Source organism: Stenella coeruleoalba (genome assembly GCF_951394435.1).
Source record: "Stenella coeruleoalba genome assembly, chromosome: 18".
NCBI lineage: Eukaryota > Metazoa > Chordata > Mammalia > Artiodactyla > Delphinidae > Stenella > Stenella coeruleoalba.
In genome coordinates this window covers 11,972,656-12,000,429 of record NC_137164.1, presented here as the reverse complement: position 1 = coordinate 12,000,429, position 27,774 = coordinate 11,972,656, and the positions used below count along the sequence as shown (strand labels likewise).

Here is a 27,774-nt window from a genome sequence, read left to right as displayed (position 1 = left end):
GTGGGGCAGAGTATGACTTCAAATGCCATTTGTAAATTTACTGACTCTCTATCCTTGTTGTAGATTACTTAGTCTTTAGGAGTAACCTGAACCCGCATATACTTAAGAAACTGATGTCAGTTAGTTTGAATACTGATTTTGAGTAACTTCAAAGTGCAGTTTGCTTATGAGCAACAGAAGGATGAGCATTGGTTTTTGACCTGTGCATGTCTAATTTCTTTAAATGTTATCATTAGAAAAAGAAATATGAAACGTCCAATAAGTTATTTTCAACCTGGACCACTAAAGTGGACTTGATTTTAATATTTTAGAAAAAAATATTTACTTAAGTGAGAGTGGGGTTCTAGTCCTTGTTTGGATACAGATGGGCTTCAAGCCTTCAACCTTTCTGAAGATTGCTTTTCTCATCTGAAGGCAGTATGCTTAGATAAACTTTAAAGTGCCTTACAGTGGTATAATTTGTTAAACTTTAATTTTAGCAAGATGTCTCAGTTAAGGGTTATGTTTGGCTGCATATAAGAGAAAGGCTTAAACAAGTAAGGTATTTTGGAGCTTTTCCTCATGTAACAGGAAAGGTGGAAGGTATGCAGTCCAGGGTTGGTGCAGTGGCTCTATAATGCCTTCAGGAATCCAGACTCCTCCTGACTTTCCACTCTGCTGTCCTTTAATGAGTGGCTTTGTCCCCATGCTCACAAGATGGCTTCTCACTTGCTTCACAGTCTCATTCAGGGAAAGAAGTAGGAGAAGGGAAAAGGGAAAGGTGAAAACTAGTCAAGTCAGCTTCCTCTTAACGAGCTGCACCCAGCAGTTTCCTTGTACATCTATCTCATTGGTTAGAACTTTATCACCTGACCACCCATGTTTGCAAGGAAGGCTGAGATTTGTAGTGTTTTAACTGAGCATAGTAGGATGAAGGGGAAGATGGACATTGGATGTGCGGTCAGTTCCATCTGCCACGCACAAGCTCTATCACCACATTTCATTTTAAGGTAATATGTATTTATTTAATATTATTTGGAAAATAAAAGAGAAGAAAAGTATTAAGTTAAACACATCTACTGTTGTCTTCTTAGTAATTTTTGGTATGTATATATATTGATTAAAAGGAACAACTCAATAGACAAGACAACCAAAAGGGGAAAAAAGGAATAAAAAAAAGGACTGCACTTTTAAAAAAATATGTAATTGTAACCTTACTTCATGGACAATTTTGTATTCTATTGGTATGTTCAGAATGGACAATTAAATCAATTATTTCTTATGTTTTCTTCATGTACATTTTTAAGGGCTACATTATATTCCATTGCATTGGATTATTAATGTTCAATTACTTTCCCCTATAGTTAAATAGTTTAGGGTATTTCTGGTTTCAATTTTAAATACAACAAAAGCCACAGAGGACAATATGGCAAAAAATATATTGTAGTATTTGCAAATCTTTGGATTTTTGTCACTTTTTGACCTCAGCTTTTTTAATGAAAATACTTTATAGAGTCGAGGCAAGATGATCTTGGATTTAGTATATGCCATTCCAGTTTATTTTAAAATACCTTTCTAGGGCTTCCCTGGTGGCACAGTGGTTGAGAGTCCGCCTGCCGATGCAGGGGACACGGGTTTGTGCCCCGGTCCGGGAAGATCCCACATGCCGCGGAGCGGCTGGGCCCGTGAGCCATGGCCGCTGAGCCTGCGCATCTGGAGCCTGTGCTCCGCAACGGGAGAGGCCACAACAGTGAGAGGCCCGCGTACCACACACACAAAAAAATAATAAAATACCTTTCTACATATATTGTGTCTAAACATTCATATAAAAAAAATCATGCTGTATGTGACATTCTTCTATTTTTTTTGTTCTATCCATGTTAATACATAAAGGTCTAGTAAATTTTATCTGCTGTATAGTATTCCATTAGATGTATATATCCTAATTTATGTATTCCTCTATTTCAGTACATTGAAGACTTTTCAAAATCTCACTATGACAAACATTGCCAAGGTGAACATCCTTATAAATGTCTCTGAGTACAGAGTGTTCCTCTGGACTTTGCTAACTTTTCTGCAAAGGCTAGAGAGTAAATATTTTCAGCTTTGTAGGTCACCCCATCTCCCTTGCAACTACACATTTTCACTGCTGTGTTCTAACACATCTTCCTTTACAAAAACAGGCGGCAGCCAGATTTGGTGCCCAGGCTGTAATTTGCTGGCTCTTGCTTTAGGGCAGTGGTCCTCAAACTTCCATAGTAACAGAATCACCTGGAGAACTTCATAAAAATATAAAGTTCAGCCCCATTCTTTATCCAGCTTGCTACCTCTGCAGTCTTTATTAGTTCTCCAGCTAACTCGAATACACACAAAAGTTTGAGAACCGCTGCTCTAGCACACTTATAGCGGAGTTTTTAGATCATGAGATATGCACATATTCAAATTTTCAACTAAAGATAACGTCACTCTGGATCGATCTATCTAAAGACACCCCAGGTCTACAGTTAGCTCAGTATGTCAGGAATAAATAAGAGAGGTGATGGGAGATGAGCTTGGAAATACATGCAAGGACTACATAATAAAGGATTTTGTATCCATGTTAGGGAGTGTGAACTTTTTATATGTGATGGGAAGCTACTGAAGTATTTTGTATACAGTTTTAAAGTCATCTCCTACCCCACCCCCCAGGATTCCCCAGGGATGGGTGAGACTTGAAGCAGGAAAACCAGTTAGGATGCTCTTGTAATAATCTAAGTAAGGGAAGGTGTTTTTCAGCTTAGACAGTAGTATATGGGGATGGAGCAGAGGTGACAGATTGAAGAGATGTTGAGGAATGTGGATTTTATACGTATCTAGATACTCGGGTGAGAGTGGGAGAGGATTTGAGGATGGTTAAGCTTGAATAACTTTGTGGATTAAAATGAGCGGGGCTCTAGAAATCAGAACTAGTGAGGATAATAGGAAATGACTTAGGTTTGTATGTGTTACACAGATACCAGTGGTCAGTCAGCAACTGGAAATAGTTTTAGACTGCAGAACATTGTCTCTCTGGAAATAGAGGCCATGGAGTCATCAGTGTCACTTGAAGTCATGAAAGTTTAAAGATTGCTCAGGCAAAAATATGTAGTCTGACAAATAGGATTGAGGATTGAACCCTGGGACATACTAACATTTAAGGTAATTCAGTGAAGATCAATGAGAAGGAAAAATATTGAAAAAGGATGAGGGGGAGAAGTGGGCAAGAGTGGCATCCCAGAAGCCAAGGGAGGAGAAGGTTTATGAATGATCAGCAGAAGGATGTTCTCCAGGAAACTTCTGGTGCAGGGTAGGATAGAGCGCATGGTCCATAGTTTGGGCAAATTATTCAGAGGTGAAGGATGTAAGCAAGTGCTAACCAGAAGAGGGGATATTGGGGGGGAAAAGTGGTGCAGAGGAAAGTAGGGGTGAGAAAGTGGAGTGAGTGTAAGCCATGGAAACATGGCTTCTGGAATTAAACTGTTCTGGTTCAAATTCAAACTATGGGACACTGAGGAAGTTAGTTCATCTCTCTGAGGCTTAATTTCCTCATCTGTAAAATAGAGTTAGTTAAACTCTCTTGTAAGGTTGTCATGCAGACTACTAGAGATATGTCAAGCCAAAAGCATAGTGGCTGACAGAGCAGCGTGTTAGTTCTCTTCCTTCCTTCCCTTGATAAAGGAGAAGTAAAATTTCATTAAAACAAGTCTGTTGTGAGATTAACCTTAATCTATTTGGAAGGAATAAGGGCAAGGGTAAGGCCCAGAGATGTGCAATCTGTTTGACTTATTTAGCTCTGCTGTTACACAGTTGTGAATCTTCTGGTACCTTCTTAAAGCTCTCGCAGAATTTTGTGGTTCTTTGTACCTGCCCAGAAAGCAGGGGCTTCTGCAGGGAGTTAAAGCTTCTGATAAAAGGCACAGAACCTTTACTTCTCTTGGGCTAGCTGGGTGTACATTTTCTAGCCCCTTCTGTTTGTGTCCACCAGAAAAAGAATGTAGAGCCTCCCTAATGTTTCAGGAATTTCCAGGTGTGTCCTGCAAAGATCTGTAGCCTTTCTGGAAGGCTAGAATCTGTTGTAAGCATACCAAATAACTAAAAGTTAAGGCTAATCCGGCTGTTTCACCTCTGATGAGCAATAGCTATTTCTCAGGTTCTGACCTGGCTCTCCAGGCCTCTTCATTAATCTCTAGTTAGGTAGTTAGGTTACAGAGCTAAGGATGGACTGTGCTATTTATCAGAGCTTGATGGCTTGCACCGTGCAGCCCTGCAGAGGGTTCCCCAGCAATAAATTGAGTAATCTTTCAGTGCTTTACTGTCACTACTCACATTTGGCAGTGCATGTCTTGTTTCCTAGATTAGCTTGTTCAGGCCAAGTCAAGCTTAGTACCTCTAATACTGTGCCACAAACAGGAAAGAGGGTTGGCTCCTCTACTTCCCAACTTCCCTTTACTGCCCAGCACTGCTGCATCCTTAGCTGCTGATCAGTCTTTCGAGTAGTGGTTCTTTAATTTTCAAACTCTATAAGAATCACATGGATAATTTATTGAAAGTATACATTCTGGGCATTACTCCCAGAGATCCTCATTTCGTAGGTCTAGGGTAAGCCCTGAACATTGGTCTTTTTAGCAGGCATTTCAATAGGTTCTATTACAGAGCACAATCTGGGAAAAAGAAACAAACCAATTTAAGGAATTTATATCCCTCAGAGAAAGATGTGCAAGACAGCATGTCTTGCAACAAGAGTTAGTATAAAGTCTTTATCACCAACTTCCACCATTTCCCTGTGGTCAACTCTATGACAGCGGGAGTCTTGGTCCTTGACTCATCTGGAATCAAAATCAGTGACACCTTATCTCAGTCTGTTTGGGCTGTTAAAAAAAAATACTACAGACTGGGTGGTTTATAAGCAACAGAAATTTATTTGTCACAGTTCTGGAGGCTGAGAAGTCCGGGATTAAGACACCAGCAGATTCAGTGCTTGATAAGGGCTCGCTTTCTGGTTCATAGACAATGCCTTCTTGCTGTGTCTTCACATGGTGGAAAGGGTAAGGGAGCTCTGGGGGATCTATTTTATAAGAACATTAATCCTATTCATGAGGGCTCAAACCTCATAACCTAAGCATCTCCCATGATACCATCACATCAGGCGTTGGGATTTTAATATATGAATTGGGGGGGGGGGCACAAACATTCAGACCATAGCACCCCTATTTCTCTCTGCTTCTAATTTTTCCATCAGTGTACTCTCCTTTGTTTTCCACTACATCCAGACAACTTGGACCCTTCAAGGAAACCTCTTACCAGCACACATGCTCTGTCCATCAGATGGTTAGAGCACAGGAGATCCCGCTCCTAAAGCCAACAAGACGGCCTGGTGGAGGGAGGCACAAGGGAGGGAAGATATCTAGTCTCACCTCAAATGTCCTCTGCAGGACTCTTGGTCAATTTGTAGAGAATCAATTGCTAGAAAGCCAATTTGCCGAAATTCAAATCCTTACTACGTCCTTATAAATATAATCTTAAGGCATTTAAAGAAAGGTTCAATTAGCTAAAGACTAAGTCTGTAGAATCAATATGAGGTATTATGTTATAGGCATCACCAGATTTGTGTTCTCCCCAAAGATCACAATGGTTAATTTGGAGACAGGTGTAGCCTCAAATCAGAGAATAAGTTACAGATTTTATACATAAATCTAATAACAATGTTGTCCACCAGGGGGCGCTTGTCATTTAAGCATGCAGAACGCCGTGCTCATTCATTGTTGCAATTGCTTCCACTAAGAGGTACAGCATATCTAGGAGTTGTGATTAATTGTATTCTCAGGTTTTTCTCTTGTAAGCATTCAATAGAGTGATTTTTAAGCTTGTAGTTTTTATGTGTTCCTCAGTATAGTAATTGCGATTGTTTTTAAAAAAAATAAGTGGCTAATAGAGCTTCTTTTCCACTTGGTATAGATGAAAGGGACTTTAAAAAAATCTAAGTATATTTGATTTCAGGTATGTGAATAGTATCCTGAAATTTCTTATTCTTTCCCTGTTGTTTCAATCTCCTGTTGGAAGGTGACTTTTTTTTTTTTTTTTTTTTTTGCTGTACGCGGGCCTCTCACTGTTGTGGCCTCTCCCGTTGCGGAGCACAGGCTCTGGACGCGCAGGCTCAGCGGCCATGGCTCACGGGCCCAGCTGCTCCGCGGCATGTGGGATCTTCCCAGACCGGGGTACGAACCCGCGTCCCCTGCATCGGCAGGCGGACTCTCAACCACTGCCCCACCAGGGAAGCCCGGAAGGTGACTTTTTACAAGCAAATTAAGACATGAATATAGGTGAAGTATGATACTGTTTGGAATGCTAAGATCTGTTTAGTTTCAAAAACAAAACAGAACAGCTTTTCCATGATAGTAAGAATTAATTTTGTGTGTGCGTGATTTGGTGTGGGCTGGGTAGTTTCTAGTGGTGTCTTCAATTTAGCTGTAGCTTGAGGATATCTTTTTAGGCAGTTTTCTAGTACATGATGACTGATTATATAATCAGATAAAACCAGCTCCTTGGGAAGACCAAGAACTTTAAGTTGTGGGTCTTCTAATGAACTGGAAGTGACGGGATGAGAGACTATGTGCCTATGATAAAATCGTTTTTAAATACTAGTTTATTTTGAAGTAAGTAAAATAAAGAATCAAACTCTAGAATGAATCTTAAGGTTATTATAGTATGGTTTTATAATTTTTAAAGGATTTCTGATGTGTATAATAATTTTATAATTGGAATCACAAATGTATTGCTTTTAATGGTCCAAGGTACTTAATGACTATTGTAGTTTTGCAAAATCCAAAATGTGTTCTCATTTTCTCTCTAGGCAATTTTTAAAATTATTTACTTGCATAACACTTTATTTTTTAGAGCAGTTTTAGGTTCACAACAAAATTGGGAGGAAGGTATGGAGATTTCCCGTATACCCTCTACCCCACACATGCATGGCTGTTCCCCTTATCAACATCACTCATCAAAATGAACCTAAATTGACCCATCATAATCACCCGAAGTCCATAGTTTACCCTAGGGTTTACTTTTGGTGTTGTACATTCTATGCGTTTGGACAAATGTATTAACAAATTTTGGAAGACCCTCAGTTGGAGGAATAGTCATTGACTTAGAGTTGAGGAAGCAACAGCAAAATGCCTGCCGAGAGGAATATCAGTGAAATTAGAGCAGTCACTCTTCAGACCCACTTAGTGCCTTAGAACTTGGCAGCACCAGGTGCTGAAGAAGGTGGAGGTGAGGATGGAGCTGGAAACTGAGAGGTTAATTGAACATATATATGTACATGGAGCAGTTAGTTACTGGGACCCCTCTGCCACCCCATGTGTCAGGATACTGTCCTTCAGTCAGTCGTCTATGTTCTGGAAAAAAATTAAGCTGCAGTAGCTTTGGACTTTGGGCCTTCAGGCACAGATGAGGGTGAGAGTGAGATACAGGTCTAAAATGATATAATTAAATGAAAATATGTGATCTGGATAATGGAACTCTCAGCTCTCTCCAACTTGCCCTACTCCCAGAAAACCAGCAACTAGGATTAACCCTCAAAGAGTAGGAGATTGGAGGATTCTACATTTGAAAAACTGAAATGCCCTTAAGAAAAGCAGTCAGTCTGTCCACTCAGAGAATGCACCTCACAGACTTCCCAGGACAGGAAGGTTAACTGACTGAGGACCCTTGGTGTTGGGCTCGAAATCCATCACTGCTTTTCATCAAGACCTCACCTCCCACAGGCTGTTGCAGGCCCATGATCAGGTGCAGTGGGGATACCAAGGCAGACCTATTCCTAGGAAATATGGGACCCCACTGTCAGTGACTTTGGCTTAAGGATTCCCTGCTGGCTTTGCCAGACTTTCCTTAGGCTGCATGCCTGCCTGGGATGCTTCCACTTCCAGGACCTTCTCTCCCTCTCCCCTTCACTGGGGATCAGACTTGCATTACAGTTGACTGCTTTCCCAGCCCTCTCCTGTTCCTTCCCTGTTTCCTTTCACACAGACATTTCTAATAATAGAATCTTTTCACATTTAACCCCATCTTGTTATCTGCTTCTCAGAACACCACATCTACAACTAGAGGTACTGGGAGTGATGTGAGAAAACAGGAGGTTAGATGGGATTTGGCACTGGCTCACTATGTAGCAGGCAGTAGGGGCTGTCCTGATTAGTAGACGTGGCACCAGTAGATCCTGGCTCAGTGTGGCTGTTGCGTTGCTAAAGATTTCACTGATGGTGACCTTGGAAAATGTTCTCATGTAGGGAAATACTGTGGAAGAAGCCATGATGCAGGCATTTGGAAAATATGGGGTTATTGCCCAATTGTATTGTCATCCTTCATAAGGATAATGAGAGGCTGAGAATAGTTAGCAAGCACTTAATATCTAAGAGTGAAAAGCAGAGAGCCTTTGTGGTAGCTTCTAAAGAGGCCATCTGTACCAGTAGTGAAAGGGCAGCCACAATAGAACAGCGAGGCTGAAGACCCGATTGTGAGGGTTGCAGAGCTCCAGAGGCATTTGAATACCCAGTCCAAGCGGGCCTGTTATGTGAAGGGCAGGGCCCTGATGGGGATAACCAGGGATCCTAAAACTGTGACAGGACAGCTGGATGGATGCTCGTGATGATGTCAGCTCTACAACTCCACCTGGACCCTCTGGATGGGCAGAGGTGGCCCACCTCTAGCTCTAGTAAGGGCTAGAGCACTCACTGTCCTGGAAGCTGCTCGACAGGCCTCTCTCCAGCAAGGCAACCAGTTCCCCCCAGCCTCAGGAGCTGCCCCACCTCCAATCCTGGCTGCCAAGCCAATTCATGACGGTGCTGTTCAACAGCTATAATTAAAAGAAATTAAGAATGGAGGAGTAGAGGCTGAGGACAGTTAACCCAGTAGAAGACATAGTTATTTGCTCATTTCCCAGACCTGAACCAATTTTCAGATCCAGAAATCATAGACCAAAGAAGTGGCTGGGTTCCTAAAAGGAAGGACCCCACAACATCAGTCCAAGTACATATCATGACAATATCTCCAGTCTTCCCCTGAACAGACCTCTGACCACTTTTACAGGTGACTGTACACTGTGAGAAAGGAAATAACCAGACATTTCGAGGTCTGAGTTGACATTGATCCCCAGAATGGCAATCTGTGCTTGAAGTCCAAATCACACTGGACCCAATGTGCCTACAGACTCCCCTACTCCCACAGTGATAATTTTTCCAGTACTTAAGTAATTGAAGTAGATATACTTGGCAGTTGAAGTTAACCCTCCATTGGGCCCTCATCTCTGAAGTAAAAGCTATCATGGTGCAGAAAACCTAATGGAAATGTGAGAAATTGTGCCTTCCCCACCCAGGGCCAAAATTGTAATACAAGAACAATTTGTTATCCTGAGGAAGAGGGCCTAACATAGCTCTGTTTAATTTGCCAGTCTGACCCCTGTATAAACTAGGTGTATCTTGGAGAAAGACTATAGGCTACTGCAGACTTAACCAATTAGTAGCACCAACTGTTTGCCAGATGTGGTATCACTGCGAGAGCAGACTAACAAGTCTTCAGCATAAGGGTATGCAGCCACTGATTTGGAGAATGCACTCTTTCCATTCCAATTAGAAAAGAGGTTCAAGAAGTTTGTGACTTCTGGTTTCAGCTCCAATATGTATAGTGCTTGGGAGTCATCAATCATGTCATAACAAAAAAAGGTGGATAACCTGAAAATCAATGACTCTTCTTGACTCCTTAGGAATCTGAATTTGCAGGAAAAATTCCCCCCCCCCCAAAATCTGTATGAGTAGACAAATCCAGACAGTCACCGAGATCTGCGTAACAAACTGATAGGAACACTTATATGGTAAATGTGATGAATTACTGGAGGAAGAACAGGCAAATCCATTATTAAAGTTGGAGATATAACACCTCCTGTCAGCAACTGATAAATCAAGAAGGCAGAAAAATCAATGAAGATATAGCTGAGCTGAACATCACTATCAATCAACTCAGTCTATTGACAGTTATAGAATATTCCATCCAACAACAGCAGGATACAGATTCTTCTCAAGCTTATGTGTAACATTCACCAATGTAAACCACGTTGGTGGTTTAATAGGCACCCTATTAGACTCTGAGCTTCATGCGGATAGGGCCTAGGTTTGTAATTCTCACTGTGGTATCCCTATCACAGTGCCTGACACACAGGAGGTGCTTGATGAAAATCTTTTAATAAATAAAGTGAATTGTAAAATTAGGAGACAAGACAAGGAATCCAGTCTGCATGGGAATAGCAGCAAGATATATTCTAACACAGAGAAAGCATATTAAAAATGCTTAAACCTCAAGGGTTAAAACTGCAAATCCACACCAACAAGTAACAGAAATCATCCTTTTGTCATAGAAACTGCCACTCGATTAATATTCCTAAACCTCTGCTTTCATCATGTCGCTTCTTTAATAACTTTCAATAGCTCCCAGTGTGTAGACTCCCGAAACTGGCATACACCAAGCCTTCGCTAACCAAGGCCTTCCCTAGTGATCTTACCTTGCCTCTTATTTATTGCTCAAATACTTTGCTTCAGGTCTTGAATTTATGTCTTTCCTATCTACATTTCTTGTATGAGCTTCTAGAGTTTTGGACCATATCTCCTTCAGTTTTGGACCATATCTCATTAATATAAAAATAATTTTATTCCAGTTGTTTATTTGTAAATTAATTCCTTTTAGAATTTGGAGTGCATTTTCCCATTGACTCAATATTAAAAATGATTAGATCCTATTGTACATCTCTAAAAATGTATTTAACAAATGATGTAAGTGAAGCATATTACTATGGAAGGCTAAGCTTGGAATCCTTGGAGAAGGGGTCTATGCAGCAAAATTTTGAACTATATCCATCACTCCCTGATTGTCCCTTCAAAAACTGTCATCCTTGAGCATTGGTTTATTTCATAAGGGTTTGATTTTTATAGCGAACTCAGTCGGCTTATCCTCTTGTATTTACAGGGCTTTCATTGATTTTCTTGGAGCAAGTTTGTATCTGGGGGAGGGGGATTGAAAACCATTCAGGACGCCAGTGCATAATTTTTGAAGACAAATAATGCCTGCCTGAGAAAGATCACTAATCATGTTTTAACAGGGATGCACATATGCATAGTGGAGAATTGTCACTTCCAAAGGATTTTTGTTTTATCACTGCTGTTATTTTTAGAGACTAGAAATTGTCCTGTTTCAGCTGACCTAATTATTCCTATTAATACAATTTTTACACTTCTAATAGTTATTAACAAGTATCTAAGAGAGAATAAGCAAATTTTTTCAAGAATGAGCTGTGTTTCAGGAGAAGGGTATGCGCTCTAAGATAGCTTGCAGTTTGCTCTGTGGAGATTTAAATCGGCAGCTTCCATTTTTATTTGATGTGTCTTTTAATAAATTCGGTGACCTAGATCATGACCAACAGGAGTTGTGTAGAATTTGACTTGGCGATTTTAAAATCTAATATGTAAGAATATGGGAAATAATTGGAGTTACTGGAAAAGATCAGTTATTAGTTTAGGAACTAAAATTTTAAACCAAATCAGTGTAGTGCATTATTGCTCTGGCACTTGGCTGACCTTCTTCTCTACTCAGCTTCAGCTATCTGTGATGAGGGGTATTTGTGATGGATTGATGTCTTAGATTCCAGAACTGTCCTACTCTACAATATTTTCACAATTCCCCTCATTATCAACCTTATCGCCTGTTCTAACACTCTGCTTTTGTTACCCTGGTAACAATCTTATGAATACACATACAATAATTGTTAGTGTGTGTTGTCTTCGGAGTCAGATTACCTGGATTCTAACTCCAGCTCTACCATTTATTAGCTCTGTGCCTTTGGGCAAGTTATTTAACCTCTAGCAGTTTTCTCAACAATAAAATGGAAATAAATATATTAGCCATCTCCATGGCTATAATAAGAATTAAATGAAATAATCTATGGAAAGCACTTAGCACATGGCATATTGCTAGGGTTCAATGAATATTGTAATTATTACTATTACTATTACTGAAAAGGTACATATTAAAGACTTCTGAAATCACAGACTGATACAGAGGAGAGGGAATTTGTCAATGAAGAAATTGGTGGTCATATTTATTGTTATTTAGAATGTGAGCACATGTAAAAATTTACTGTTTATACTTTCAGGAAGCCTTAAATACATTGCTTAAACAACTAGAGAAAGAAAAAAGGAGTCTTGAAAATCAACTAAAAGACTCTGCACTGAGACTGGAACAAGAGTCAAAGGTTTGTTTTTATTCTATACTAAGACGTCCCTTTGGAACTGCCATGATTTTTAGTATGTTATCTACAAACCTACTATATAATTCTCACAATATACTTACAAAACTATTTTGTACATTACTTTAAAAAAGCATAGCGACATAAACTTAACTTAGCAATAGTTTTGCTAGTATTATAAATCTTCTCTGATGCTGGATTCTTTACTTCTGTATCTTTCACCTAGGGTTACCACAAGACCAGCCGTGAGCACTGTACATACCTTGCCGAAAGGTCTCAGGTAACTTTTGTTTTTTTTACTTCCAAGTTCTAAGAATTTCCTCTTACTGTAAATTATGTTATTCACTTTTCTAGGTTTTTGATTGGTTTGGCTTGGTAGGGAAACAGCTGTTGGAATTATGGGAAACAAAGGTACCAAGTTTCTGTATATGGAGGGTGAAAAGGAAAACATATAACTTTAATAAAAAGGTAAAAATGAGATATGTTTCCCATATTAAGAGTGTATTTTGCATATTTGCTTCCTTAGTTGTTCTTTTAGTTTGATTTGTAATTGCTAGAATTCAAACAAATAAGTGGTTATCCCTCTGCTGTCATGAAACTTAAGGCATTTTACCTCATAGTTATGCATGGTGAAGTCTAAGATAGACCCAGCATTGCTATTGCTAGAAAGTGTATACTTATAAATGACAGGACAGGAAAGTGATCAGTGAATTATGAAAGACAATGCACATATTTTGCAGTTTTTCATTTGGTTTTTCATTTTATTTATGATGTTGGTATATAGAGTTTATTTTGATGTTGTCAGACCTATCTTTTATTTATGGCTTCTTATGTCATAGTTTAAAAGACTGTCTTCACCTCAGTGTTTCATAACATTCAACACGTCTCTTTAGTACTTACATGGCTTAATATTTGACATTTAAATATCTAATGTTTATTAACTTTATTTTGGTATATGTTTTAAGTTTAGGATATAAATTCAATTTTCAGTGTGCATTATCCAAATGGAAGTGTCCAAAGAGCAATTGGATATATGAATCTCAGAAAGAAAAAAAAAGATCAGGATTGAAGATATGGATTTAGAACTTATTAGCACAGAGATGGTAAATGACACCATGTGAATGAATGAAATGCATCAGGGAGAATACACAGGGTGAAAAGAAGAGATAGTCTAAGATATAGCTCTGAAGAGTTTCAACAGCGATAGTCAAGGGAAGAAGAGCCAGAAAGAGGGCTGGAGTCGTCAGGACATAGCTACGTGAGGCGAGGAGGTAGAGGACCTTGAGGGCTGGTTTTGCCATAAAGGTAATCGGCTAATCACTGATCTGGAGTGTCCAGAGGTTCAATGAAAGGACTGAGAGGAAGGGAGTTAGCACTGGGGATTGGAGCCAACAAGAGGATGCATAGAACAACTTGAGAATGAGAGTCAGGGCAATAGGGGATAAAGGGAGGCTTGGACTTCTAGTGCCAATGAAGGTAAGCAGGAAATTGAGACAAAATAGCATCGCTCACAGTAGTCTCTTATCCAGAAAATGGACAATCACTTCAAACTTTATGGTTCTGGGTGCTTGGCTGGAAGCCCTGCAGCACTGGCACCCACATTCCTTTCCTCAGACCATGTTCTCTACTTGGAGTACAATGTTTCTCTTACACTCCTGTTCTGCCTCCTTCAAGGTGTAGCAAAATGCCACCTCCCTTAAGAGGCCGTGATACGATGAAAGACCACAGACTCTGGAGTCACTGCAAATTTGGATTTGAATATCACATTTGTGCCTAACTGTGGTTCAATCTTTTGGGGCCTCAATTTCTTTCTTCCTCTGTAGAAGGGAAGCAGTGGTACTGTAGTTATCTTGCAGGGGATTTGTGAGGGTTTAGAGATATAATGTAAGTAAAGTGCTGAGTGAAATGCTTGGCACATAATTGGTTCTAAATTCCAGTAAATGGTAAATATTATTTTCCTGTGTTTCTTTCCCGATCTCCCTAGCCCCTCTCTCTGTGACAGGGACTTGCCTTAGCCATCCTCCTTTAGCTTTGTTTATCTGAAAAAATCATTTGGGTGGAATAGTTCCTAGTTTGATTATACAGGATCACTGAACATACAATCAAAGCCTATTTTAACAGCTTCCCAGGAAGATGTTAATCCTGTTTCCCTGTGTAAATGTTAATAAGGATTTTCACTCTAGAGTGAATTGTTAATCTTTATAGTCAAAATGGTTCTGACCATGTGGATACTATGGTGACTGGAAAGGTCAATGAATGATTTGCAGTTCTTCCCATGCTGAATACATAAATAATTGATTCTTTAGTAGATAACTAGAGCTTTTTGCTGAGTCTGCTGTTTATATTTCTGCTGGCTTCACTGCTTTGACTGAAACTGAGTTTCCACATATCAGGATTCTTCTAAGTTACACCGTGTATAAGACATTGCTTTTTAAGAATATACAAGCAATATAGCCAATATTTTATAATAACTATAAATGGAGTATAACCTTTAAAAATTGTCAATCTCTATATTATATGCCTATAACTTACAGAATATTGTACATCAATTATATTTCAGTTTTTAAAAATGAAAGATTAAAAAAAGGATATACAGGCATACCTCAGAGATATTGCAGGTTTGATTCCAGACCACCACTATAAAACAAATATTACAGTAAAGCAAGTCATGGGAATTTTTTGGTTTCCAGTGCATATTACATTTATGTTTACACTATACTGTAGTGCAAGAGCATTATGTCTAAAAAACAATATCTGTACCTTAATTTTAAAATACTTTATTGCTAAAAAAATGCTAACCGTCACTGAGCCTCCAGCAGGTCAGAATCGTTTTGCTGGTGGAGGGTCTGCTCTTGACGTTGATGGCTGCTGACCGATCAGGGTGGTGGGTGCTGAAGGTGGGGCGGCTGTGACAGTTTCTTGAAATACGACCACAGTGAAGTTTGCCACAGGGATTGACGCTGCCTTTCACGAATGATTTCTCTGTGGAATGCAATGGTGTTTGAAAGCATTTTACCCACAGTAAAACCTCTTTCAAAATTGGACTCAATCCTCTCAGTCCCTGACACTGTTATCAACTAAATCTATGTACTATTCTAAATCCTTTGTTGTCATTTCAGCAGTCTTCACCAGGAGTAGATGCTATCTCAAGAAACCACTTCTCTTTGCTCAACTACATGAAGCAACTCCTTATCTGTGAAAGTTTTATCATGAGATTGTAATTACAATTGCAATCGCAAGATTGCAATTCAGTCACATGTTCAGTCTCCACTTCTAATTCTAGTTCTCTCATTACTTCCATCAGATGGAAGTTACTTCCTTTACTGAAGTCTTGAACCTGTCAAAGTCATGCACGAGGATTGGAATTAGCTTCTTCCAAACTCCTCTTAATGTTGATATTTTGACCTCTTCCCATGAATCATGAATGTTCTTAATGGTATCTAAATGGTGAATCCTTTCCGGAAGGTTTTCCATTTACTTTGCCGAAATCCATGAAAGGAATCACTATGGCAGCCCATAGCCTTACGAAATGCATTTCTTAAGTAGTAAGAGTTGAAAGTCAAAATAACTCCTTGCTCCATAGGCTGCAGAATGGGGGTTGTGTTAGTAAACACGAAAACCAATTGTTGTCTATCTCCATTGGAGCTCTGAGGTGACCAGGTGCATTGTCAATGAGCAGTAATATTTTGAAAGGAATCTTTTCTCAGATTATATAATAATAATAATGAAAAAGTTTGAAACATTTTTCAAGAATTACCAAAATGTGACACAGAGACATGAAGTGAGCAAGTGCTATTGGAAAAATGGTGCAGATAGACTTGCTCAGTGTTGGGTTGCCACAAAACCTCGAATTTGTAGAAAAATTTCTACAGATTTATTTGCAAAGTGCAATAAAGCAAGGTGCAGTAAAGCAAGGTATGCCTGTACAGTGCACTGTATACTTCAGAGTCAGGCAGAAAGACTGACTAGAGCTTGTTGAAACACACAATAAACTTAACTTCTATTCCCACAAACAGAGAATTCTAGCAATGCATCTGAGAGTTGTTGAATATAATGCTTTCGCTTCCAGATAAGGCACCTGAGGCAGCTCTGTTTGATTGTAAGGCAATTCTAATTTTTAGGCTTGTTAAAGCATCAACTCCTTATTTTTCTTCCTTGAAACTTCTGTTCCTTCTTCTTTTTCTTTGAGACTTCCTTAAAACCCATTGCTTTTAGTTCCATCCTCTGAAGAGGAAGTCTACACTCTTTCTATACGACAACTTTTCAAAGGTTTGAAAACAGCTCTCCGTCTTCTCATAGCTTTTTTTACCACCTAAGCTAAAATATTAAGTTACATTAGCCATTCCTCATGACATAGGTTCTAGACTATCCAGCTGTTTCGTTGCCTTTTTCGACAACTCTATCTTGTTATTGTTCATTTGAAAATAGAGCTCCCAGGTTTAAATGTAGACTTGAGATATAATCTCAACAGCATAGCTGTTAGTCTTGTCCTCACCATACTCATTTTTCTTCTCTGCTCTCTGAGCAATCATTCTGAAATACAGGTGAAGAACACTTCAGTGTATAAAATTTCAGTGACTTTGCATTGTCCAAAGGATCTCAGCAAAGCTGCTCAGTGTGTTTTACAAGGTCCTGTCTGACACGCAGTGCCCGCCTCTCCAGCTATGTTCTTACTTACGCCCTGTACTGCAGCCAGACCAATGATATATGTGATTCCTGTGTCTATCATCTGCTTTATACCTTGACGCCTGTGCTGCTCCCTCTGTCTGGAATGTCCTTTCCCTAGTTCTTAATTGGCTACTATTCCATGTGGATCCCCCTAAAGCCAGAATTAGTTGCATCTGTTGTATGCTTACAAAGCACCTATGCAAACCTCTGCTAAGGCAGCTAATTGTACAATCTATTTATTTTGCTGTTTCCCCAATAGATTGTAAGAACCGCAATTTGTCCTTGTACCCCAGTGCCTAATGTAGTGGTGGCACATAGAAGATGCTCAATAACATCTGCTGAGTGAATAAATGAATGAATTCCATCTTCTGGTCCAAAGTTGTCACTTTTAGAAAATTAGTTAATATTTTTGCTTCACAAAGCAAAGAGTTCCTCAGGTATGAAATCCAACTGCCTTCCCTTTTGCCTTCAAATGTATGCACATCTTTATCCATCTTTCCCGTTCCTCCTTCTGCCTTAAAGTAAAAGGATCCCATACTTCTTCCAAAGTCTATCTGCTGCCTCTAGGACTCATTTCCTAATTATTTTCTCATATTTCCAATCTCTCTTCCACTGACTGTGGTGTGTCCTTTGTCTGCAGCATGCTCATCTCTTCCACCAAAATACAGCAAAAACAAACTTCTATTTTGCCCTATCCTCATAAAAGTACTACCTTAGCTTTCTTTTTCTCAGCTAAACTTCATGAAAGAGTGGATACACTCACTGCCTTTGCTATTCACTCCTCGACCTCTTTCAGCTGCCTTCTGCCCCCACCACTGAGTTCTGACACAGTTTATCTCTTAATAGCCAAATACAATACAATGACTCCTTATCAAGCCTCCTGGTAGCAGACATGTCTGAGGCATTTCATACTGCTAACTGTGCTCACTTTTTAAAACTATCACCCACCCCCCTTGACTTCCATGCCAGTATATTTTCCTGGGTTTTCCTGTTGTTTAAATGGTGGCCCTATCTTTAGTGATTCTCCTATCCCTTAAAAGTTGCTTTTCCAAGTGTATATCACCGACTCTCTTACCTCTCTGTGTGCTCTTAACAAACGATCTCATTTACTCATGGCTTCAGTTACCATCTCTAAGGTCATCAGCCTCAATTTTTCCTGAATTGCAGATTATATTTACACCACCCACAAGGTGTGTCCACTTTTGTATCCTGGAGGAATTTAAAAATAGACAATAAATGAAAATCTGATCTTGTCTTTCCATTTCAAGATACCTACAGCTCCTATTGTCTTATCAACCCTAACGGCAGAGTACATATATTATTTATATTTAGTGTCTGTAAAAACTTTTAATGGTCTTTACCAAATGGATGATATGATTTTCATAATTTACTCTATATTTATTTAAAAAATTGCATGGACTATGGGGTTCAGATAGAGGGGTTTCCAGAATCTTTAGAAGCCTGATAATACTGGAGAAGCCCAGAATTTCCCATTATTCTTCAGCTTCTCTTAGTCATGCTACAAAAGGACCTGGCTAGGAAAGAGTTAATTGGGAATTGACCATTCCTCTTATCTCTGAAAGCAATCATGAAATAAGAGGATAAATGCTCAACTATTTGTATTTCAGTTCTCTGGCTCCTACCAAGTTTTAAAAGACAACAGATGAGACGCAAGAGGGAGGAGATATGGGGATAGATGTATATGTATAGCTGATTCACTTTGTTATACAGCAGAAACTAACACACCATTGTAAAGCAATTATACTCCAATAAAGATGTTAAAAAAAAAACAATAAGGCGTCCCTGGGGTATTGATAATGTACTACTTCTTAATCTGGATGCTACTTGCATGGAAGTGTTGAGTTTATGAAAATTTAACAAGCTATACATTTATTATATGTGTACTTTTGTGTTTGTAGACTATACTTCAATTAAATTCTTTTTAATCCCTTTAAAAAATAAATAAATAAAAGGCAACAGATGGATCAACTGCCTAGAATGAAAGAGAATCTAGTGAAAACTTAAGTCTAACTATATATTTCCTTTCTAATTAATTATATTCACGTGTGAATGGTACTCACAAAACAGGTGTCCATTGTATGTTGAACGTCCAGATTTTATAGCAACAATGTAAAATAGCAGATGATAAGAGAACTTAAAGAAGTTTGTTCTCTCCATTCACTATTTATATATATTTTGTAAGTTCCAGGAATGCTTTTCGTCCTCAAACATGATAAGATCTTGGTTTCCAAGCTAGAATAATACTGTTCCCAAGTAGAGCATACAACTACACCATTAACAACGATATAAATCCAATTAAATTATCAGCCTTAACCTTTGTAGTGAGGAAATATGGACACTGAAATAAATGTAGATGCCAGTACAGTTTAAGCTGTGTTTCCCTATGTGAACAAAAACAATTAAGAATGAATAAAGAACAGAGGAATATTTTATGAGTTTAGGAGGTTATATCTACACATGGATTTTCCTGGTCCTGTACTAAGTACAGAAGAATTACTCAGGCAATCCTTGTCTTTTATAACCTTACCTCACATAGGGAAGATTTTCATATATAACTTAACAATATAAAAATTGTAAATGAAGATATAAATTAGCTATAGATCAGAATCCTTTTCAAATACAGGCATTCTAGATGCATGCAATATAGCAAGTTTCTTTGGTGAAAATTCATGGGAAAGCAACATTTTGTTCGATATTTGGCTAGATTGATAAGTATTTTTCCTTGAGTAGTCATAAATACTTTAAATTATAATTCATTATCTTTGTACATTTTCATCAGTGGAAATACAGTGTAGTTAAAACATTAAAGTAAATTCTGGAAAAGGACTTCCCTCTGGAAACTACTATACTTCTGTGTTGGGAGGGCCCCAAGACCACTCCCGTGCATGATTCGCTAGAACAACTCACAGGACTCAGCATCTATGTGCCCACGCAGCCAAGATTTATTACTGCAAAAGGGTACAAAGCAAAATCATCAAAGGAAAAGGGTGTATGAGGTGAAGTTTGGAGGAAACCAGGCACAAGTGTCTAAAAGTCCCCCAGTGGAATCATATAGGAAAAGACTTAGTTCCTCCAGCAATGAGTTGTGACAACATGTAAAGTTTTGTATTCCGGGGACCCTCATTAGATACTTAGTGCCCATGCATTTGCTGGCCATTTGTATATTATCTTTGGAGAAATATCTGTTCAAGTCCTTTGCACATTTTTCAATTACTGATAAGTTGTTTGTCTTAATTTTGTTGTGTTGTAAGAGTCCTTTATATATTCTGGTTACTAGACCTTATCAGATATATGATTTGCAAATAATTTCTCCAACTTTGGGGTTTTTTTCCTTTCTTGATGATGTTCTTTGAAGACTGAAAGTTTTGATGATGATGAAGTCCAATTGATATTGGCTTCCTAGGATCACTTTAGTGGTTGCTTGTGCTTTAGGTATCATATCTAAGAAATCATTGCCTAATTCAAGAACATAAGGATTTATACAGGTTTCCTTCCAAGAGTTTGATAATTTTAGCTCCTTTTTGATCCACTTTGAGTTAATTTTTATATATGGTGTGAAATAAGGGTCCAATTTCAGTCTTTTGCATGTGTCTATTCAGTTGTCCTAACACCATTTGCTGAAAAGACTATTCTTCCTCAGTTGAATTGCCTTGGCACCCTTTTAAAAAATTAACCATAAACATATGTTTATTTCTAGACTCTCAGTTCTATTCCATTGATCTATAAGTCTGTCCTTATGCCAGTACCATGCTGTCTTGATGACTCTAGCTTTTCAGAAAGTTTTGAAATCAGTGAGTCTGAGTCCTTCAAATTTATTCTTCTTTTTCAAGATTGTTTTGGTTGTTCGGAGTCCCTTTATTTTCCATATGAATTTTAGGATTAGTTTGTCAATTTCTTCACAGCAATACCACAGAGCTGAGGAAAGCAGGGTAGGGCAAGTTAAAATATTACAACGCTCAGTGTTCTTGCAGAGTTTCAGTTGTGTGTGTGTGTGTGTGTGTGTGTGTGTGTGTGTGTGTATTAAGTTCTCCAGGATTGCTGCAAGCCTTTGGTTAATTTTTAGACTTCTGAAAAAGTTGCTTCTGACCATTTTTGCCAATTTTCTCATTGCTTTTATGGAGGAAATAAGTTTTGGAGGTCTCTATTCCCTCATTTTTGCTGACATCACTTGCTGAGAAAAATATTTTTTAAAGCACCTTGCAGGGAATTGAAGCTGGCTCTTACTACATCAAGTGAGCATATGGGGAAGTTGGCTTTATAAAGATATGTAAGTCAGTAAGGGAAAGGTGATCCCATGGAAATCTAAGAACAGGAATTCCAATATAACTGGGCCCACAGATATTAGAATTAGAATTCAGGGAAGCTTTAAAGACCTTAGCAGATGTTCATGGGTCATCACCTTAGTGATTTGCCATATAGAATGGAAATTAAAGGCACAGACTTTGAACTCTGACTTCCTGAATTCAAATTACAGATCTACCTACTAACTATATAACTTTGTTTCTTTCTTCTATCTAACAGGGCTAATGATAGTGTCTACACCATAGGGATTTTGTGAAGTTGATATGAGTAAATAAATAAATAAAATTTAGAACAGTCCCTGACACAGATTATCTGCTATAAAAATGGTGTTATTACTATTTGTAGTATAATAGACCCCTAGTTTATTCTCCACTTCATTTTTCTTCTCATTACCAACTGCTATCTTCACTTTCTATATCACTTTTATATCATAGACCTTGGTATATATCAGAGTTTCAATTTTATTGTAATTTTAGGTCACATATCTTTGGTTTACTCATGGATCCTTATTTCCACCTTGTCCCTGCTCTACTTCATGGCCTCTCTCTATGTATTTTCCTAGCTTTAATTTACGTTTCCAGAGGCAAGTATCATCCCTCTTGGGGATCTCATCCCTCTTTGGACAAAGCTCTCCACATTAGGCCGCCTCATGGGCTGCTTCCAAGCCTTTGGATTATCTGCTCTTGAGCTAGTTGCCTCTCTAGCTTGACAAGATGATATGGTGTAACATATTGCTGTTTAGGATTATACAGTAAGCAGAAAATCTGCATAGGGAAATTTCTTTATGAAGGACTGTGAGCTGGGTCAGCTAGGTGAAACATACAGTCCTCCCCACGTGCCATACAATGTCGTTTTGTTGTACACAACGACGAATGAAAAGTCACCATTAACACTTATTTTATTTCAGGGGAAGATGTAATTCAGTTAATCAGAAGACAATGAATGCCATGAGAGGACCAGTAAAAAAGATTTCAAGATCAAACCATCTTCCAAAACTCAATCTGTGATTCCAGACTGTGTGGTTTACTATTTCTTCCCTTTTTTCATCTGTAATCTTCAACTTCTGAAGTTAATGTTCCACACACTTTTCAGGGATTGGAATAGATAAGAAAGAGCTATCAAACTTCTCTTTAGCTCTTCTTCCAGAAGTTTGTTCTTTTGCTTGTATGAAAGTAATTTTCTCAAGTGACCCTATACCATCTAATAGCATTCTTATGATTTAAAAAATATCCTAGAAAGCGTTAAGGTTGACATCATTACACTTGCTTTTAATAATATGCCCATGATCTGCTCTGATAGTAACATTGTTATTTTATTTGGATTCTAGTTGGCTGTTAGCTAAAAATGTGCGTTCATCAAAACTTTTTGCTATTTTACGCTATATCATGTTCAGCTCTTTAAAACTCAAGGTTTAAACAAAGCTGCAAATCAGATGCATTTTAAACTTTGATTTGAACTATCATGGTATTGTGGAAACAGGCATCAGCTTGGGTATAGTTCCCACCCTGCTGTGAACTTAGGACATTTGGGGCAAGTTCTTTCACCTCATCTTCATTTCCCACATCTGTAAAATGACTGAGGCAAACTATACAATTGCTAAGGTTTCCTACTATTCTGGAAAATTAATACTTACTCAACTGCAAGGTCTTGCCACTTAGCACATGGTAATTTAAGTCATTTTATGATGTTTATTAATTTATAGTGATGGCCTAGTGATGTTTATTAATTTATAGTGATGGCCCTTTGGACCAAACTTTATGTTTATTAATTTATAGTGATGGCCCTTTTGACCAAACTTTGCCAAGTGTTCATGATACTCAAGTATAGAGTGGAAATAGAATGAGGGTACAAGAAGTGTTCTTTTTTTTTTTTTTTTTTTTTTTTTTTTGCGGTACGCAGGCCTCTCACTGTTGTGGCCTCTCCCGTTGCAGAGCACAGGCTCCGGACGCGCAGGCTCAGTGGCCATGGCTCACGGGCCCAGCCGCTCCGCAACATGTGGGATCTTCCCGGACCGGGGCGTGAACCCGTGTCCCCTGCATCGGCAGGCGGACTCTCAACCACTGCGCCACCAGGGAAGCCCAAGAAGTGTTCTTTTAAGGTATTAAAAATTTTATTCAATTCTCCTATTTGGTTTAGATTGTTTTGTTACTGTCACCTAGGTCTGGAAGGTACATATGATTTTTTCCCCTAACTTAATAAGTGAAATTATTGGACTTTTAACTTTACAGGAATCACTCAGAGGTAAGTACAGTTTCTGGCACCAAAAACCTAAATTCTATTCAGTATCACCAGTAATGCATGCCAAATGTATTTCTATAACTACTTATAGATACTCACTTTTTTTCTTTAAGGAAGAATGCATGTATTTCATATAGACAAATAATTCTTTTATGTGACTTTAAAAAGTAATGCAGAGAAATATAAAGTAACTTTCTATTTTTTTTTTTAATATTTACTTATTTATTTAGTTTGGCTGCGTCAGGTCTTAGTTGCAGCACGCAGGACCTTCATTGCGGTGTGCGGGATATTTAGTTGCAGCATGTGGACTTCCTGGTTGCAGCATGCATGGGGGATCTAGTTCCCCAACCAGGGATCGAACCCGGGCCCCCTGCATTGGGGGCGTGGAGTCTTACCTACTGCACCACCAGGGAAGCCCCTCTCCCCCATTCTTTTTTATTTTTTTTTGTGGTATGCGGGCCTCTCACTGTTGTGGCCTCTCCCGTTGCGGAGCACAGGCTTTGGACACGCAGGCTCAGCGGCCATGGCTCACGGGCCCAGCCACTCTGCGGCATGTGGGATCTTCTCAGACCAGGGCACGAACCCGTGTCCCCTGCATCGGCAGGTGGACTCTCAACCACTGCGCCACCAAGGAAGCTCCCTCTCCCCCATTCTTAAGCTAACTATAGATATCAGGTACCATGACTCATTTTATTAAATAATTACTAGATACTACATATGTATTTGTTTACTTTTTTATACCCTATTTTCTCTCTAAAAAGGATTGTGTTGCCTTTTACTAAATATAGAGATATAAAAACAAGACTCATAAGATATAAGATAAAAATAAAAGTTAAAGTTTTGCAAGATTCCCAACTAAGAAAAAGCTCTATCTTTAAGCTTTCTAGTAATCAGCACAAAGAAAGAGTGAGTTACACAGCTCGCATTTTTTTGTATAAGGAAATATACAAGTGGAGAAAAAGCTGTACCTAATACTAAGCTCTGAAGGTAATTTGTCATGTAAAGCTTTATGAGGACTTGCAATTATTTATTGAAATAATCAGTGCAAAAATGATAGTTTGGGGTCTCTGTTTTGTTTAATACTGAAATATATATTAATATCAGTATTTGAAGAGTTCAGAATTCATAAAGCAAAATATCAGTAAACAATATTTAATATATTAAAACAATTTTAATGTCTAAATTATTACAAAATATTAAAAAGTACCATTTATAAAAACAGATGTTGTGATAATAAAAAAGACAGATATTAATGAATAATAATGATGATGTGGAGAAATTGGAACCCTCTTACACTGCTGGTGGGGCTGTAAAATGGCACCATCACTCTGAAAACAGTCTGTTGGTTCCTCAAAAGGTTAAACATAGAGTTACCATGTGACCCAGCAATTCCACTCCTCTGTGTACAGCCCTAAGAAATGAAAACCTATGTGCACGTAAAAATGTGTGCACAAATGATTAGAGCAACATTATTCATAATAGCTAAAAAGTGGAAACAACCCAAATGTCCATCAACTGATGAATGGGTAAACAGACTGTGGTATATCCAAACAATGGAATATTATTCAGCAGTAAAAAGGAATGAAGGACTGACATATGCTACAACATGGATGGACCTTGAAAACATTATCCTGAGTGAAAGAAGCCAGTCACATATTGTATGATTCCATTTATATGAAATGTCGAGAATAGACAAATCCATATGGACAGAAAATAGGTTAATAGTAGTAGCTGAAGGCTGGCAGGGCTGGGGGAAGGGTGGGTGATGGAGAATGACTGCTAATGTGTATAGGGTTTCTTGGGGGGGTGATTAAAATGTTCTAAAATTAATCATGGTGATAGTTGTACAACTTCATGAATGAACCAAAAAAGCATGGAAAGCACCTTACATGGGTTAATTGCATGTTATATGATTTATACCTCAATAAAGCTGTTATAAAAAATGTTAAACATATGTTAACCTTTTAATATAAACTAGAAGATAATTTTTTTTTTTTTTTTTTTTGTGGTACGTGGGCCTCTCACCGCTGTGGCCTCTCCCGTCGCGGAGCACAGGCTCCGGACGTGCAGGCCCAGCGGCCATGGCCCACGGGCCCAGCCGCTCTGCGGCACGTGGGATCCTCCTGGACCGGGGCACAAACCCACGTCCCCTGCATCGGCAGGCAGACTCCCAACCACTGTGCCGCTAGGGAAGCCCGCAGATAAATTTTAATGGAATATTATTTGATCTTAGAAAATATGATCTTAAACATCAAAATGCATTGTCGTTAGTGCCATTGTTGAGTCAAGAGTATATTATTAGCATAATTTTCCACCTAAGAAGCTGTTTCAGATACTACGCTAGTCAAAAGAACAATGAAGCTTATATGCTACTTCCCAGTATTTCCTTGACTTCTTTTGAATAATCCCATTTCTTGTTTAATAACCTTGTAGAGATATTTATAAAGCACCTTTTGACTTTTGACTAGGATTAGGTTTTTTTTCTAATTTATAGAGAGCTATATAGTTTTTGTTTCAAAAAATTTTTCTAGTTTTCATCATCTTCATTAGTTTTATCATGTATAGCTGGAGATTACAGTGCAGAGTTACTTATATCAATTTTAGTACTTTGAAAGTCATATTATACTGGACCAGAAACTTTATTTTGGACTAAGAATTATTTCTTGCAATAATTGGTTTCTTTTTGCTGTGTGCCCAAGTGGGAGCCTGTCTAGACCACATATTATATGTGATTTTTTTAAGTAAATTGAGTAATTGAATTATAGTTATTTCAAGATGTAAATAATTTAGATTTTTTATTTTTTTAATACCAGGAAAACAGAATTATGACAACAGTGATGCTAGGATTTTTGGCATTTAAAGAGAGGTAAGCATACCAGAATAGTAAAAACTGCTATTAAATCACTAAATGTGACTGAGGTATGAAAGTATCTTTAAAATAATAAAGCACTATTTAAATGCAAGATCATATCTTTTTTTTCTTTTTTTCTTTTTCTTTTTTTGTAGTACGCGGCCCTCTCACTGTTGTGGCCTCTCCCGTTGCGGAGCACAGGCTCCGGACGCGCAGGCTCAGCGGCTATGGCTCACGGGCCCAGCCGCTCCGCAGCATGTGGGATCTTCCCGGACTGGGGCATGAACCCATGTCCCCTGCATCGGCAGGCGGACTCTCAACCACTGCGCCACCAGGGAAGCGCAAGATCATATGATTTTGACAGTAGGGCACTATTTTCAAAACAAGTTAACATCAGATTAATCTGACCTATGAATTAGAAAAATCTTGAATTTTTAGAGCATCCTTTTAACTTTATAAAGCAATTTCATATTTCTATCTCAGTTACAGAGAGAGTATTATCATCCAGGGAACTACCCAACAGTGAGATTATCATCATTGGAACTGTTCAAGCAGTGGCTAGGTGTCCCTTTGTCAGGGATGTTACAGAAAGGACTCCTGCAGTGGGTGGAAGTTGGATTCAATGACTGCCAATATCCCTTCTGATGCTAAGATACTGTGATTCCCTGCCCATTTATCCGATAGGAAAACTAGAGCCAAAAATAACTCCCTAAAATATATGTTGGTTGCATCATATAGGCTGTGTATGTATAGGCTGTAAATATGAACTTTCAAAACTGGGCTGCTTTACCACTAGCCAAAACTAACAAAATCGGGTGTAATAGTATCAATGTCCATTTGTTAAATGTAAACTGAAATTAGATACCATTTTTCACCTATAAAATAAACAGTGGTTTTCAAAAAGATAATTTTCAGTGCTAATAGATCTGAAGTTAAGAAGTTCTAATATACTGCAGGTGGGAGTACAAATTCATATAATTCTTTTGGAAGACAATTTTATTATATTCTTGAATAGCCTTAATGTTAATATGTTGACTTAATATTTGTACTTCTAGTAATCTATTCTAATGAAAAATCCTGCATATAGAAAACATACAAGGACAATCACTTTATCAGTATTATTTATAATACCCCAAAATGGATACTCTCTCGATGCACAATTATAGGGAGATGCTTAAGCAGACTGTGATTCATCCACATGGTTAAATATTATGCAGCAGTTAGCATTTGCTATCTTATACTAAAATTCTTTCTTCTCATGTATTTCTTGTGTTCTGAAGTACTTCAGTGTAATTTATCTCCAGCAGTTTAATGTAATGAACACTCTTATTCATCATTTGTCACCAGCTAGTTTAGTACCTAGCATAGGACAGGCACTTAATACATTTTGTTTAACTTAAATGGATGTTTG

At 38.4% G+C, this 27,774-nt stretch overlaps 1 protein-coding gene across 1 annotated transcript in view; it reads left to right on the top strand.

Annotated features, from left to right (window-relative positions):
- CCDC169 (coiled-coil domain containing 169) overlaps positions 1-22,235 on the top strand; it is a 42,980-nt gene extending 20,745 nt beyond the window's left edge. The window contains 3 exon segments of the mRNA XM_079903431.1: positions 12,191-12,289; positions 12,510-12,563; positions 22,182-22,235. Coding sequence (XP_079759557.1) covers positions 12,191-12,289; positions 12,510-12,563; positions 22,182-22,193 — 165 coding nt within the window. The 3' untranslated portion in view covers positions 22,194-22,235.
- The last annotated feature ends 5,539 nt before the right edge of the window (positions 22,236-27,774 follow it).